This window comes from Lemur catta, chromosome 14 (genome assembly GCF_020740605.2).
Source record: "Lemur catta isolate mLemCat1 chromosome 14, mLemCat1.pri, whole genome shotgun sequence".
NCBI classification, from domain to species: Eukaryota; Metazoa; Chordata; class Mammalia; order Primates; family Lemuridae; genus Lemur; species Lemur catta.
This window is the reverse complement of record NC_059141.1, coordinates 65,987,006-66,003,866: the sequence shown is the minus strand read 5'-3', so window position 1 is coordinate 66,003,866 and position 16,861 is coordinate 65,987,006. Positions and strand designations below refer to the sequence as shown.

The 16,861-nt window shown below is 35.3% G+C and overlaps 1 protein-coding gene across 10 annotated transcripts in view; it reads right to left on the bottom strand.

The window, feature by feature from the left end:
* Window positions 1–16,861, bottom strand: part of ZFAND4 (zinc finger AN1-type containing 4) — a 76,340-nt gene that overhangs the window by 13,121 nt on the left and 46,358 nt on the right. For all 10 annotated transcript variants that reach the window (XR_006739225.1, XR_006739223.1, XR_006739224.1 and 7 more), the window contains one exon: window positions 10,204–10,348. Coding sequence is in view for 7 of the 10 variants with exons in the window: in XM_045568396.1 (XP_045424352.1) it covers window positions 10,204–10,348 (145 nt within the window). In the remaining 3 variants the exon portion in view is untranslated. The remainder of the gene's footprint in view (window positions 1–10,203; window positions 10,349–16,861) is intronic.

The following is a 16,861-nucleotide window of genomic DNA, read 5'->3' as shown; positions in this document are numbered from 1 at the left end:
GGGTGGATGGAACAAAGATAAAGCTACAAAAGAGAAAATCTCATTTGATTATGAAAATACTAAAAATAGGTCTAAGATCTGGGACATTAAACATGGCCTAGTAGGAAATTAAAAGGAAGTGACTAAAAATTGTTCAGGACCCAAGGAGATATCTTCAAAAAGGCACCATTCTTAGGGGAGGTGTAACTGAAAGGAAAAGGTACACCTGAGAACTTGATAATGAAGGTAAAGAAAGAGGCAGGAAGGGGAAAGTAAGGCTACTACAGAAACAAAGGTGAATCACAAATCAGAAAACACACTGACTTTGCCCTCCAATAAAAGTGCCATTAATTTTCAAAACTGCATTTCACTACACCAAGAGAACAGACTGCTCCTGAAATAAGAAACTTACTTCCCTGTCCCAAATCCTCACTTCTATGTATTAACACATAACTGTTAATGCTTACCTGAATAAATAAAATGATGAAAAATAAAAAATAATTTTACGCTTTGTATGGAACCAGAGAAGACCCCGTTTAGCAAAAGCAATTTTAAGCAACAAAAACAAAATGGGAGGTATTAATTTGCCAGACTTCAAACTATACTACAAGACTGTGATTATTAAAACTGCTTGGTATTGGCACAAGTGCAGGGACACAGACCAGTGGAACAGAACAGAAAATCCAAATATAAAACCATCCTCATATAGCCATCTAATCTTTGACAAAGCAGACAAAAACATACTCTGGGGAAAAGATTCCTTATTTAATAAATGGTGCTGGGAAAACTGGATAGCCACCTGTAGAAGACTAAAAGAGGACCCACAGCTTTCACCTCTCACAAAAATCAAATCACAGTGGATAACAGACTTAAACATTAGGTGGGAAACTATTAGAATTCTAGAAGGAAATGTAGGAAAGACTCTTACAGACATTGGCCTAGGCAAAGAATTTATGAAAAAGACCCCTAGGGTAATCACAGCAACAACAAAAATAAATAAATGGGACCTGATTAAATTAAAAAGCTTCTGCACAGCCAAAGAAACAGTCACAAGAGTAAACAACCTACAGAATGGGAAAAAATTTTCGCATACTATACATCAGATAAAGGACTGATAACAAGAATCTATCTAGAACTCAGGAAAATCAGTAAGAAAAAATCAAACAACCCTATCAAAAAGTGGGCAAAGGACATGAATAGAAATTTTTCAAAAGAAGATATAAGAATGGCTAACAAACATATGAAAAAATGTTCAACATCTCTAATCATCAGGGAAATGCAAAGCAAAACCACAATGAGATATCACTTAACTCCAGTGAGAACGGCCTTTATCAAAAAGTCCCAAAACAATAAATGTTGGCGTGGATGTGGAGAGACAGCAACACTCATACATTGCTGGTGGGACTGCAAACTAGTGCAATCCCTGTGGGAAGCATTATGGAGATACCTTAAACAGATTCAAGTAGACCTACCATTTGATCCAGCAATCCCATTATTGGGCATCTACCCAAAAGAACAAAAGTCATTCTATAAAAAAGACACCTGCACCCGAATGTTTATAGCAGCACAATTCACAATTGCAAAGATGTGGAAACAACCCAAATGCCCATCAATACATGACTGGATTAGTAAAATGTGGTATAGGTATACCATGGAGTATTACTCAGCTATAAGAAATAACGGTGATATAGAATCCCTTTTGTTCTCCTAGAAAGAGCTGGAACCCATTATATTAAGTGAAGTATCCCAAGAATGGAAAAAGAAGCACCACATGTACTCACCAGCAAATTGGTTTCCCTGATCATCACCTAAGTGCACATTTGGGAATAACACCAATTGGGTGTTGGACAGATGTGGGGGGTGGGGGGAGGGGATGGGTGTATACCTACATGATGAGTGCGTTGCACACTGTCTGGGGAATGGTCACGCTTGAATGTTCTGACTCGGGGGGATGGGAGGTGGGGGGAGGGGATGGGGGCATAACTACATGATGAGTGCAATGCGCACTGTCTGGGGAATAGACACGCTTGAAGCTCTGACTCGGTGGGATGGGAGGGACATGGGCAATATTTATAACCTGAACTTTTGTACCCCCGTAATAAGCTGAAATAAAAAAAAAGAGAAAAAAATTAATATATAAACTATAAGAAATCATACTGAAATAAAAGACTTGAATCTTCATGATAAAAAGGGCTCAAGTATATGGTGAAAATTGACCCAGAATGGTTAAACCCAAGACATATCCTAGTAAAACATTACACTTAAAAAAAAAAAAAACTCTCATTTTCTCCAGACAAAAAGATCACGTCATTTGCAAAGAAAAGAAAGTCAGATCGGCAGTTAGATTTCTCAGTGACAAAATACAAAGCAAGACAACAGCACAGCAACATTTTAAAGAAACTCAAGGGAAAAAGTGTGAACCAAGCATTTTATATCCTGCCAAAGCTGTCATTTAAGAGTTAAGGCTAAAAAAAGTTTTGAATATGCAAAAATTCAAGAATTACTGTACTTACAAGCCTTTCCTGAGAAGTTTACCAGAGATAAGCTTCATCTATCCAACAAGTATGGGAAACTTCAGCAAAAAGAATGATAGTAAGAATGGGATATACTCTTCATTAAAACTAAAACAAGAATGAGAACAAAGATGGAAAAATGATTTGTAAATGTTATATTTTCAAAAAAGGTACAAACAATGCAAATTTTAAAATGAGAGAAGAAAGGAAGAGAAAAAAGAAAAAGTAAAATAAGTTTGTTGACTGTCAATAAGTACGGGACAGGTATGGTGGCTCATGGCTGTAATCCCAGAACTTTGGGAAGCCAAAGTGGGAGGATGGCTTGAGGCCAGGAGTTCAAGACCAGCCTGGACAACATAGCGAGACCCTTATCTCTACAAAAAATTTAAAAAATTAGCCGGGCATTGTGGCACACACCTGTAAGTCCTAGCTAACCAGGAGACTGAGGTGGTAGGATAGCTTGAGCCCAGGAATTCGAGGTTATAGTGAGCTATGATTGCACCACTGCACACTAGCCTGAGTGACAGACAGAGACCCTGTCTCTTGAAAAAATAAAAACAATGTAGGAATAAAAAAATATTTAAAGCTGGTAAATAAAAAAAGTAGATTAAGTAGAGAACGGGAAGATCGAGGACATGGTAAACAGTATTAATATAATTAATAGAACAAAAAGTAAAAACCTGCTGAAATACCAAAAAATATGCAGTCACATACCCACATATACACTTAAGAAAACAGACCATAAAGAACCTGCAAATACTTACAAAATAAGGAGACATTTGAGACCAAATATGAAAGTCATATCAATAAATGTAAACGTGATTAAGTTACCTAATTTTTTAAATTGCAAATTGGTTCACAAAGCGAAACCAACTCTACACTGTATATATAAGACACATTTGAAACAAAATAACTCAAAAGTTAATAAATAAATGTATGGGAAAAGGTATACCAAGCAAATGAAAACAGTAAGATATCAGGAGTATGGGCCTGGTAACAGATAAGGAAAATTCAAGGGAAAAGTCAGTGAACGTAACAGAGATGAAACACTTCATAACTTTTAGAATTAACAGCATAATAAAAACATAACAGTTATTAAGATTTATGTACCAAATCACACAGCAAACACCTTCTTAAAGCAAAAGCTATGGGAGATAAAAAGAGAAATACACAGAAATCTACTAATAGACTTTCATCTAGCACTGTTCTCACACTAAGAGAGATCAAGTTGGCAAAAAAATAAGGAAACAAAAGACCTAAACAACCAATCAATAAGGTCAACCTTATAGATATCTATCAAACTTTTGCCTTGACGATAGAAAATAAACTACTTTCTGAAGGATGCATGGAACATTAATGAAAAGTGATACTAGATCTCAAAGGATAAAAGTCTATAAAGTAGAAATATGAACATTTTCTGATTTCCATGCAATCAAACTATAAATTTAAAAATCCCAAAACCTCTACCACCAGGAATTTTTCAAAATCTATTAAACAACTCTCAGACTAAAGGAGAAATACCAACTAAAATTGAAAAGTTTCTAAAAACAATAATGAAAATACCACAAATTGCCTCCATGTTCCTCTTGATGTTTTGCACTGAGGAGAAAAAAACATCATCTGTGTAATATTCCTGCCAAAAATGTTTAACCTGCAGATAATCGTGATGAAACTCTCAGACAAATCTCCAAATTGAGGGATATTTTACAAAACAACTGGTTTATTCTCTTCAAAACTATCTGCTTGAATGCCCAAATTTGGCTACAAAACAGGTTTATATAAAAGCAGACTAAGAAAACACTAAAACTAAATGCAAGGCATGATTCTTGACTGGACCCCAAATTGGAAACAGAACATAATGCTATCAAGCACATTATTGAGACCTGGGAAATGTGAATACAGATGACATAAAGTGCACTGACGATAAATTATGTGAGTGTGGTAACTGCATCGTGGTCATGTTGAAGACAGCCTTTACTCTTAAGAGATACATGCTGAATGAAGTATTTAGGAAAAGTGTCATGATATCTGCAACCAACTCCCAAATGGATCAGGTCAAAAAAAAAAATATGGAGAGAAAGCAAATGTGAAAAAATATTAATTGGTGAATGTAGACAAAGTGTACACAGGTGTGCACTGCACTAGTCTTAAAACATTTCTGAAGAGTTCAACATTTTTCAAAATTAGAAAGGTAAAATATTAATAAACAAATAAGTTTCAGATAAATGCTGAGAGAATTTGTTGCCAGGAACCCTAAATGAAAAGAAGTACTAAAAGAAATAAATATTTTCCATTCAGACAGATGGAAAATAATCCTTGAAGGAAGCACATAATTGCAGGAAAGAATAAACAGCATGTGAAAGGTCAATATGTTGGTAAACATAAAATAATATGAGACAAAAGTTGTTTGGAGGTATAAATAGAGTTATTGTTCTAAGATTCTAGCATTAACAAGAAAGTGGTAGAAATCATTTTTATTAGACTATCATAGTCAAGGATGTACACCGTAATCTGTACAATAGCCATGTAAAGAAATCAGCATAAGAATGTATAACTAACAAAAATATGAGGGACAAAAATGAAATAACAAAAAAAGACTAATTCTCCATTAAAACAAGGGCAAAAAGGCGAGAACATGAAACATAAAATGGTTGGCAAAATGGAAAACAAATAGTAAGATAAAAATCTGAATATATCAGTAATTACATTAAATGTAAGTGGACTAAAAGGCCAGTTAGATAAAAAACAAACCCAATCATGTGCTGCTTAAATGTAAGAACAGAAGGTGAAAGTAATAAAATAGAAAGGGTGTACAATACAAACACAAACCAAAAAAGCCAGTGTAGCTATACTAATAACAGACAAAGTAGATCTAAAGCACATTATTATAAAGAAAAATATTTTATAATAATAAAGGAGTTAAACCACAAGGAAGGTATCACAATTCTAAATTTGTATTTGATCCAATGACAGAGCTTCAAAACATGTAATATAATGCAAAAGTAAAGAATTAAAAGAAGAAACAACAAATCCACAACCAAAGAGAGAGATCTTAACACACCTCTTTCGATAACTGATAGTAAACAGACTAAAACCAAAACATACAAACAAAAACCAACAAATTGGGATACATCACAATTAACAAACTTGATCTAACTGATAGAGAACACTCTATACAATGACAGAAAACATAGTGTTTTCAAGTGCAGAAGTGGCATGTACCAAAGTGCTCAGTCACAAACGAAATCTCAACTACTTTCAAAGGACTGAAATCATTTAGAGTAAGGTCTCTGAGCACAGCGAAATTAAACTACAAATCAATCACAAAAAAGGTATACAAAACTACTGCGTTTGGAAACTAAGAAGACCACTTCTAAATAAGTTAAAAAAAATATATATATGACTAATACTACCCAAAGAGATCTACAGATTTAATGTGATCCCTATCAAAATTTCAACAGCACTTTTTACAAATTTTTTACATTTTCTAAGAAAAATCCGTACTAAATGTAACATGGTACAGCCACTGCAGAAACCATTATGGTGGTTTCTCAAAAAATTAAAAATGGAATTACCATATGATCTACAAATTTCACTTCTGTAATATATCCAAAATAATTGAAAGCAGGGTCTCAAAGAGATATTTGTATACTCAATGTTCATAGCATCATTATTCACAAGAGCCAAAAGATGGAAGCGACCCAAGTGTCCACTGGGGGAATGAAGGGATAAACAAAATATGGACATACATACAATGGAACATTATTCAGCCTTAAAAGGAAGAAAATTCTGACACATGCTATGATATGGATGAACTCTGAAGAAATTATACTAAGTGAAATAAACCAGTCACAAAAAACAAATGCTATATGACTCCACTAACATGAAGTATCTAGAGTTGTCAAATTCATTGAAACAGAAAGTAGGATGGTGGTTCCCAGAGGCTGCAAGGAGGGGTAAATAAGGAGTATTTTTTAATGAATATAGCTTCAATTTTGCAAGATAAAAAGGTTCTGGAGATTGGCTGCAAAATGATATGAATATACTTAACACTACTGAACTGTGTGTACACTTAAAGACAGTTAAGATGGTAAATTTTATGTTATATGTATTTTACCACAGTTAAAAGTAAAAATCAAAAAAAATGAACCAGGGCAATAGTGAAAAATAAAAAAAAGCTAGCCTGGTGTGCTGGTGTGTGCTGGTAGTCCCAAACACTCAGGAGGCTGAAGTAGGAAGATCACTGGAGTCCAGGAGTTGGAGATTACAGTGAGCTATGATTGCACCACTGCATTCCAGCCTGGGTGACAGAATGAGACCCTGCCTCAAAAAAAAAAAAAAAAAAAATTTATACTAGAATCTAAGTGATGGATAAATGAGTGTTTACTGTACATTTTTTTTTCAACTTTACTACATGTTGGAAAAGAAAATAAATTTATAGGCCAACTTTTCCCATGAACAAAAATACTAAATAAAGTATTAGCAAAATAAATCTAAAGAAAAAGAAAAACATCACAAGCTAGAGTGGTTCAAGAATGCAAGAATAATTTCATATTTTTAAAAAATCAATTCATCACATTATCCGTATATTTTTATTCAGTGTAAATTACTTTTTAATTTCCCTTTGGCTTTCTTCTTGACCTGTCAGTTACTTAGACGTGTGTTATTTTTGAATATCATTAGATTTTTCCATACATCTTTCGTTACTGATTTCCAATTTTGTTCCATTGTAATCAGAAAGCATTTTTTGTATTATTCGATTCTTTTAAAATTTTTTGGAACTTGTTTTACGGCACACGATATGGTTGCTCTTGGTAAATGTTCTGCATGCACTTAAAAAGAAATGTGTATTCTGCTGTTGTTTGGTGGAACATTCTGTAAATGTCAACTGAGTTAAGTAGGTTGATAGTGTTATTCAAGTCTTCTAATATCCTTTCTGATTTTGTTTTTATCAATTTTTTAGAGTGGCAATGTTGAAATCTTTGAATAAAAGTATATGTAGGCCGGGCGCGGTGGCTCACGCCTGTAATCCTAGCCCTCTGGGAGGCCGAGGCAGGTGGATCGCTCGAGGTCAGGAGTTCAAGACCAGCCTGAGCAAGACCCTGTCTCTACTAAAAATAGAAATAAAAATTATCTGGACAACTAAAAATATATATAGAAAAAATTAGCCGGGCATGGTGGTGCATGCCTATAGTCCCAGCTACTCGGGAGGCTGAGGCAGTAGGATCGCTTAAGCCCAGGAGTTTGAGGTTGCTGTGAGCTAGGCTGACACCACGGCACTCACTCTAGCCCGGGCAACAAAGTGAGACTCTGTCTCAAAAAAAAAAAAAAAAAAATAGTATATGTATATTTTTCTTTGTAGTTTTTGCTTTGTGCATTTTGAAGTTCTATTATTAGGTGCATATGCATAAACATTTAGGATTGCAGGAAAAGGATTTTTTTCTTAACATAGCTAGGTCAATTGTTCTCCAAACGAAAAAGAAAAAGCTCTTTAACTTTACATGACATAAAAAAAAATTCAGACGGACTACAGATATAAATGAGAAAGGAATAACTATATGTAAGGTTTTTAGACCTGTGCTAAGAAAATCTTTCATTAAAATGTCATAAAAATAATCAAAGCAAATCTGACAAATTAGAATACATTAATGTTAAAAACATTCACCAAAAGAATAAAAAAATGAAAGAGCAAGCCACAGAGTGTTAGAAGTATCTGTAAATCAGGCTGGGTGCCGTGGCTCACACCTGTAATCCTAGCACTCTGGGAGGCTGAGGCAGGAGGATCGCTCGAGGTCAGGAGTTCGAGACCAGCCTGAGCAAGAGTGAGACCCCCGTCTCTACTAAAAATAGAAAGAAACTATCTGTACAGCTAAAAATATATATATGTAAAAATTAGCCAGGCATGGTGGCACATGCCTGTAGTCCCAGCTACTCAGGAGGCTGAGGCAGAAGGATTGCTTGAGCCCAGGGGTTTGAGGTTGCTGTGAGCTAGGCTGACACCACGGCACTCTAGCCCTGGCAACAGAGCAAGACTCTGTTTCAAAAAAAAAAAAAAAGAAATATCTGTAAATCGTACATCTGACAAAGAACTTGTATCTACAGTATATAAAAATATCTACAAATCAATAAGCAAACGGCAGATAATCCAATTATAAATGATCAAAAAACTTGAGCAGGTACTTTACAAAAGACAGTATCTTAATTGCCAAGATGCATATGAAAAGTTAACATTATTCTTCATTAGAGCGACAGAAAGGAAAACTAGTACACAGCCACCAGAATGGTTAAAATGAAAAGGACTGACAATATCAAGTATTGGCAAGGATGTGGCATAAATAAGAACTCTTATGTTGCTGATGCGAGTGTAAATTGGTTCAAAAGCTTTGCAAAATTGTTTGGCATAACCACTAACATTAAAAATGTATCTTCCCTATGACTCTGCAAGTCCATTGCTAGGCATATGCCCTCAAGAAAAGAGTTCATATGTCCATCAAAGAATGTATAAGAATGTTCAAAGCACCTTTACGGATGAAAGCCAAAAGCTAGAAACAACCCGAATGTCTATCAAAAGGAGAAGAAACAAATTAAAGTAAACCATACAGTGGAATAGTATACAGCAATAAGAAAGAATAACTGATACTTGCTAAAACATAGATGGATCAAAAAAATATATTGAGTAAAAGAATCCAGACCAAAATAAGAGTACATTCCTTATGATTCCATTTATATAAATTTCAAGAAGAGGTAAAACTTATTTATGGTAATAGATGTAAGACTCGTAGTTATTTATGGGAGTAGGAAAAGGCAGGTATTAACTGGGAAAGATTATGAGGGAGCTTTCTGTAGTGAAAGACAGGTCCTATTTTAATTTGCGTTGTGTCTCTATGAGTATACATCAATGTAAAAAGTCATCAAATGGTACATTAAAGATTTGAGAATTTTACTATATATGAAAAAGGGGGAGCCATGAATAGGAGTAAAAAGGAAACCAACAGAGTGCTGATATAGACACCTGAGACAAAGGACTTACATCCAGAATATATAGAGAACCCCAAAAAAAACCCATAACAAAAATCATACAACCCAGTAGAAAAATGGGCAAAAGATTTGAACAGGTATTTTACAAAAAAGGATATCCAAATGCCCAATAAACATATGAAAGGTGCTAAACTTCCCTGGTCATCATAGAAATGCAAATTAAAACCACAGGGTGATGCCACTACATACCAACCAGAATGGCAAAAATAAAAAAAAAAAAAAAAAAGAGGACCGTGCCAAATACTGGTAAAAATGTGGGAAAACAACAACTCCCACTCACTGCCAACTGGTTCAATTACTTTGGAAAACTGACCATCTCCTAAAGCGAAAAACAGTAGGTAGATATTTTTATACATAATAAGTAAATATTAATGTATCATTTAAAAAGTAATTATTGCAAGATTAAGATTAATCTATCTTTTATGATCCTTCTTAGCTCCAGGGCTATGAAATCTTAAAAATCATGAATTATTTTAAGAGTAGTATAATCCCTTCAGATGTGTTGCTGGCCTATAAAAACCAATTTATCACTTTTAATACTTCAGTAAATAACTGAGGCCAAAATATTGAAATGAGTAATACTTTATAAATAATTTTTTTCACAATTATCAGCAGACCATGAGCCCTGCAGGGTAAGCTAGAGAAAAGCCTGGCCGAGTGCCGACAGCTTCACCTTTTTGCTGAGATTCATGCTCCCCATCTTAGCCTTCAGTAGCTTCATCTTATTCATAGTTATTGAATTTTCAATCATCTGTTGTCCAGAAGAAGGCTCAATTTCTTCATCCTCATCCGTACATAAATTATACACAGAACCACCACTGCAAAGAAAACAGTAACTAGTTGAAATCTGCTTGACACTTGCTCAGTAACTAAAAATACTCTATGTGCAACAGTAACCAATAGATGTTGTTAATGATAAAACACTAAATCTCTTTTGTCAATGTAAATGCAAGGAAAATATATTTCACAAAATGCACTTCTAAGGAGAAAAAAATTAAATGGGAATTAATAGCATGATCTAGTATTACTAAAAATCTAGTATAGCTGAACTTCTCTCAATTTAGTATATCATAAATGAAGATCTTTTGGCACCTGCTATAAATTCCCAAAGAGGCAAAATCCATTTCCACAAGAATGTTCTGATTTCATTTTATCAGCCAATGCTGATGGATTGTGCTACCTCAACAACAGGCTGATCAGATTTTCATGAATCAAAATAAAAAAAAAATTGGCACAGAAGTACAGATTTTTATTCATCCTGAGGGGATTCTCACTAAACAAAGTAATTCATAAACAGGTGTCATCAGAGCATTTTCTGTTCTTAAAGAACAAAAACAGATTTTAAAAAATCAGGATAACAAAATGTTTCTAAATGTGCTTGAAAATGTAACCACCTAGAATGGTATAGATTTTAACATGGAAAAAATATACTCAGTCAAATCATGAGACAAATTATGTAAAATGCTTCAGTTACTGATCAACCATCATGACATTTATTTATATTTTAAAATAATTAATATTTGGAGCCCCTTCTCTTTGATCATATAATACGACACATCACATTATCCTCATATTTACACTTAGGTGTCTGTTTGTCCCTCTTACTCCCTCACAGGTAAGCAAGCTAAAAGCAGGTATTAGACTTTATTCATCTTCCTAGTGTTTGCACAGGGCAAAGTGCATATCCAATTGTTTGACAAGCTGAACACAAATTCCATTTGTGTTTCATACTGAAATTCCATTTATCTTTTCAATAATGGGAAAATTGGAATGGTAAGGATTTGAAAAAAACACAAGCTCAGCATATGTGGAAAATTATTAAAACTTTATTTTTGGTAGAGACGGGGTCTCGCCATGTTACTCAGGGTTGTCTGGAACTCTTGGCCTCAAGCGATCCTCCCGCCTTGGCCTCCCAAAGTGCTGGGATTATAGGCGTGAGCCACCGCACCTGGCCTAAAGCTTTAACTAGAGCAGAATAAGAATACATATTAGTCACTGTGTCTGATTTACTTGCAGGAAAACTAAATTATGTTATCTATGTTATACAAGTATGAGGGTTAATAAATTTCCTATTCTATGTGGTTGTAAGAAACGGAAACCATTTAGGACAGCCTTATTAGGGCGTATTCCATAACACTTCTGTAGTATATACTACCCCCAAACAAGAGCAGAACAGAGCATAGACGGCACCATTCTGAAACTTTATATGGTGAAACAGATGACATTTTGAAATTGTGGGTTAATTACATGCACCACAGGCATGTGTATCAGAAGGAAGAATGCAGGAATTCGTCTCCACAACCAGTTCAGTCTGTAGTGCCTGACTCATGACTGTCATTGCTATCTACTGTCCATGCCTATACAATATGATATCTGACACAAGTACAACACTAAAGTAACAACATTGTCTCCCATTTACTGAATGCCGACTCTGCCAGGTACTTCCCATCCATTATTCCTAATCCTCATGAAACTACATAAGGTAGGTATTATAGCTCATTTTATAAATGAAGAAACTGCAGTTGAGAGAGGTTGAGTGATTTGGCTCAAGACCAGAAAGCCAGCAGATGATGGACCTACGATTCATATCCCCCATTTGTTTGGTTCCAAAACTGACTTTTCCTACTACTTCCTGTTGCTTCCCCAGGCACCAAATAACAGGTTTTACTGCATCATGCTTGTGCACCCAAATGAGTGACAGAACTTATAGTGTGCAAAGGCTTTTGTCTTCGGGTCAACTATTAATAGACAGTACTTGAAAAGGAAAGTTGCATGAAGATTTCTGTAATTTCACCCTGTGGAGTTTGAAGGAATGACTCAAGCATACTCTGTTCTTGGTTACCTTGCAATATTTTAACTTTAAATACTTCTCTGTTGCCCTGCGGCATTTTAATTTACATACCTTTAATGAATACTGAAAGAAGTTTCTGCTCAATCTTATAGTCATGAAAAGATCTATTCTCCCATGGAATATATATGTAAAAAGAACAATCGTGACATCTGCACTCGAATGTTTATAGCAGCACAATTCACAATTGCAAAGATGTGGAAACAACCCAAGTGCCCATCAATACATGAGTGGATTAATAAAATGTGGTATATGTACACCATGGAGTACTACTCAGCTATAAGAAACAATGGTGATATAGCACCTCTTGTATTTTCCTGGATAGAGCTGGAACCCATTCTACTAAGTGAAATATCCCAAGAATGGAAAAATAAGCACCACATGTACTCACCATCAAATTGATTTCACTGATCATCACCTAACAGCACATTTAGGAATAACATTAATTGGGTGTCTGGCAGATGTGGGGGGGGATGGGTGTATACATACATAATGAGTGCGATGTGCACTCTCCAGGGGATGGACACGCTTGAAGCTCTGATGGGGGTGGGGACAGCGAGGGGAATATGTGTAACCTAAACTTTTGTACCCCCATAATATGCTGAAATAAAAAAAAATAATGTATCAAAAAAAAGAACAATCATGAAAATGTTTCATTGGATGCATTTTAGAGTATAAAAGCACTTTTAAATTTACCTAATATTTTTCAAAGAACCACATTATTGTGTTTTCTCTCTCAAAGCAGAGATTCATGAGATCAGTTAGAAGCCAATCACAAAATTATTTTAGATGAAAAAAATCTAACTAGACTAGGATAACATTGTAATTATAAACTTAATCCAAAGACATCTTTCTTTATATTTAAATATTCTAATATTTTCTTGAATTTCTAAATGTTTTCTTGAGTACTATAGATATATAACTTTAAATCTTTTAATTTAATAATATGCTTAAAGTGTAAGAGACAGGTGAATGTAATATTTATTTCAACATGAAATGTGTTCACCCCAAAGTCAAGACCTCATTTGACTTTCACAGACAATTTACCATTAAGTCTTGCAATATTGCTTTCTATTTAATAAAAACAGTAAGGTGGTATGACCCACGAAAAAGATTTGAGACTAAATTCCTCAGAAAAAGAACCTATAAAAAGTAAAAAAACAGAAAGAAGAAGAAAACATTTGATTCTAAAAAAGAATGATGTTGATTTTGTATCCAAATGAATCACATGAATACCCAATTCTCCATTTCTTCTTAAAGATGGAGTCAGCAAACTATGGCCATGGGTCAAATCTGTCCAATAAATGAAGTTTTATTGGAACACAGCCACACTCCCTTGATCACACATTACATATGACTGCTTTTGCCTACAATGGCAGAGTTGAGTAGCTATGACAGAAATTGTACGTGGCTCTCTCACCGCTCTGCACTGCAGTGTAGCAAACTACAAATCATAGTGACACAGTTAATTCAATAGCATTTTCAGTGCCACATGTATTGCTATACCGTCATTTTTTTTAAGTGCCAGCATATAACCAACATGTCAAAACAAGAAAAGTAGACTTTAAATGTTGCAATTTTAAGGTACAGTAGATTATCTGTCATCAATTAGATGGTAAAGCATTATGTTTATTATGCAATGACACCATAGCTGTGCTAAAGGAAAACAGCACAAGCACTCATCTCATCACAATATTCCCAACTTGCAGGAATGCAATAATCGGAAAAGCTGGAAGACTTACAATGGAATATCTCATGTTACAGTAGAATTTCTTCACAAAAATAAAAAATGAAAATGAGGCAGCATGCATAGAAGTTTTCGAGTGGTTTATTTGCTAGCCAAGCAAGAAAAGCTGTTTATCAATAGTGAATTAATTCAACCATGTTTGATCAAAGCAGTTGAACAAGTATGTCCAGAGAAAATTAACTTGTTTAAAGACTACTTTTCCAGTAAGAACAATTTCTCAAAGAGTTGACAACATCAGAAGCAATATCAACAGTCAATTAGAAAATAAGGCAAGTCATTGAGTCGTTTTCCTTGGTTTCTGTTTCGTTTTTTTTTCAAGCCAGTCAAATGTAGCAGTGGGTTCCTTGGTTTCTGATGAACCCAAAGGCTGTAGTCAAGGCGTCAGCACATGTCTGAGTTGACATGTGTTACTGATACTGCTCAGTTGTCACTGTGTATTCAGGGCATCAAAACCAAGTTTGAAATGACTGAAGAGTTAGCCCCTACAAACAGTCTGCATGAAACTATTACAGGTGAGAATATTAATATTTTCAAAGAAGTTGCTAAAACACTAATTCAGTACAAACTGAAGTGAAAACTACTATAATTGGTGGGGTGATAATATGTGTGGGACAGAAAAAAAACTTAATTGGAAAAATTGATAAAGCAAGTGAACATGTGAGGCGCTTAAAAGCCCACAGTTACTCGCTGCATTATTCATCAGCAGGTATTCTGCAGTCAATATACGAACCAGTCACGTACTATTGAGCCAGTAGTGTCAGCAGTAAACTTCAATTGTCTCCTGGACTTATCCATCATCAGTTTAATGGCTTAGAAGTAATAAAGTTTTGTGATTTTTTAGCTCAAGAACTTCGAATGAGAAGAGCTGCCCTCAACCACTATTATCAAACACTGAATGCCTATGGAAGTTAGTTTTTGCTGTGGACTTATTAATGTTTCCTAACATTCATAACAAATTCAACCTAATACCACAAGAGAAAACAATGCTTATATGTGAAACTTATACTGCAGTGTCATTTTGACAACTAGTGGCTGAATCACACATAATGGCAGGCTGCAATACTTCCCGTGCTTTCAAAAGCTGAAACAAAGCAAGATCTCCATTACCACAAAAATTTGCAGCAAATATATTTTTGAAACTCAAGGTCTAGCAGTGTTTTTATACCTCAGGGCAATTCAAAGAAAATCTCTGTATTTCAAAATCCATTTAAATACATAATTGAGGAGCTTCTAAGGCAAACAGCAAGAGAATACCTAACAATTCTATAAAGGCCTTTCAATATGATGAGCATGCGCCACTGAAATCATATGTTCACAGACTAATATCACTGATCTGGCAGCACTTACCTGTGTGAAAAAATTTCAAAGATAAAAAACATCCAATCTCATTAGAGATCAACATTAACAGGTAAACTTTTGTGACTGAATCTGCAAATTTGATAGGCAACACTAACTTCAACGTCAACTAGGTAAAATATTACTCCCACCAAAAAAAAAGAATTCCATTCTTCTCATAAGTAGACTTGTATTATGAAAAGGAAAAAAGTTCCCAATTGTTGTATTTTGAACTTTGTCAGTAAAAGTTTTACGGAAATATATTTTCTCTCTTGTTATATAAGTACCTACATAATACCCTTGATGCTGTCTCTTAGCATGAAAATCCCAAAATAGTTACTATTTGCACAGAAAAAATTTGCTGTCCCCTGCTGTAGAGTAAGAAAGCCTCTTCTAGAATAGGTAAGACAAACATCGTTTACAGTATGACCACATAGTTTTCTACTCCCTTTTCTCATTCATCTCATCCCTTTCTTTGTCCAACTGTAGTAGGTAAATAGAAAGGAAGAGAAAAATAATCCAAAAAGTATCTTGAGAGGAACAAGACAATTTTAACTGAACTCCATGATGAGATTTGGGCTAAGTCACAAACACAATAGAAGGTGACTGAGAAGAAAATGGAAGCAATGATACTTCACAGAAAGTGGAAAAGATAGGTTGAAAGCATGGCATGATGAAAGGCCTGGAAAACCCATGATCACAGTTGTAAAGCAGCTCACATACTAAGGTCCTAAGCTTAGATGTCCTCCTTTAGTAAAAGACAGCTAAAAGAGATGTACTAACAACAGTGACCAGCACATGGAGAAACTGGTGTGAAGAAATCCTATTAATGGTCTGAGGCTGTAGTCCTCATTGCTACGTCTGCTCTAATTCCAGCCTGTACGTTTATGCCCCGTTTGTAGTACTAACCAGACCCTGACATGTTGGAGCCAATAGTCAGCACCCATTTGTCACAGTCTGCTGTCTGTGGCCGCAAATAGTGAGTCTAATCTTTCTTCCACATAACACTCTGCGGTGGGCAGAATCCTAAGGGAATCTCCATGATTCCCGACCCTTGGTATTCATATACCATGTAGTCTTCCACTCTTGGGTGTGGCGTGATGTCTGCCTTGCTTCTAGCCAACTGAATATGGCAAAGATAAAGGGACTTTGCAGACGTAATTTAGGCCTCAAAGCAGTTGACTGAGTTAATCAAAAGGGAGCTGAGGGAAGCCTCCAGCCAACAGCCGACAAAAAAAATGGGGCCCTCAGTTATATAACTGAAAGGAAATGAATGATGCCAACAACATGAATGACCTGCAAAGTGGATTAGCCTCCTCTCCAGATCAGAGCACACCCTTGCTGACACCCTGAACTGCAGCCTTGTGGGACCCTGTGCACAGCACCCAGCTAGACTGTGGC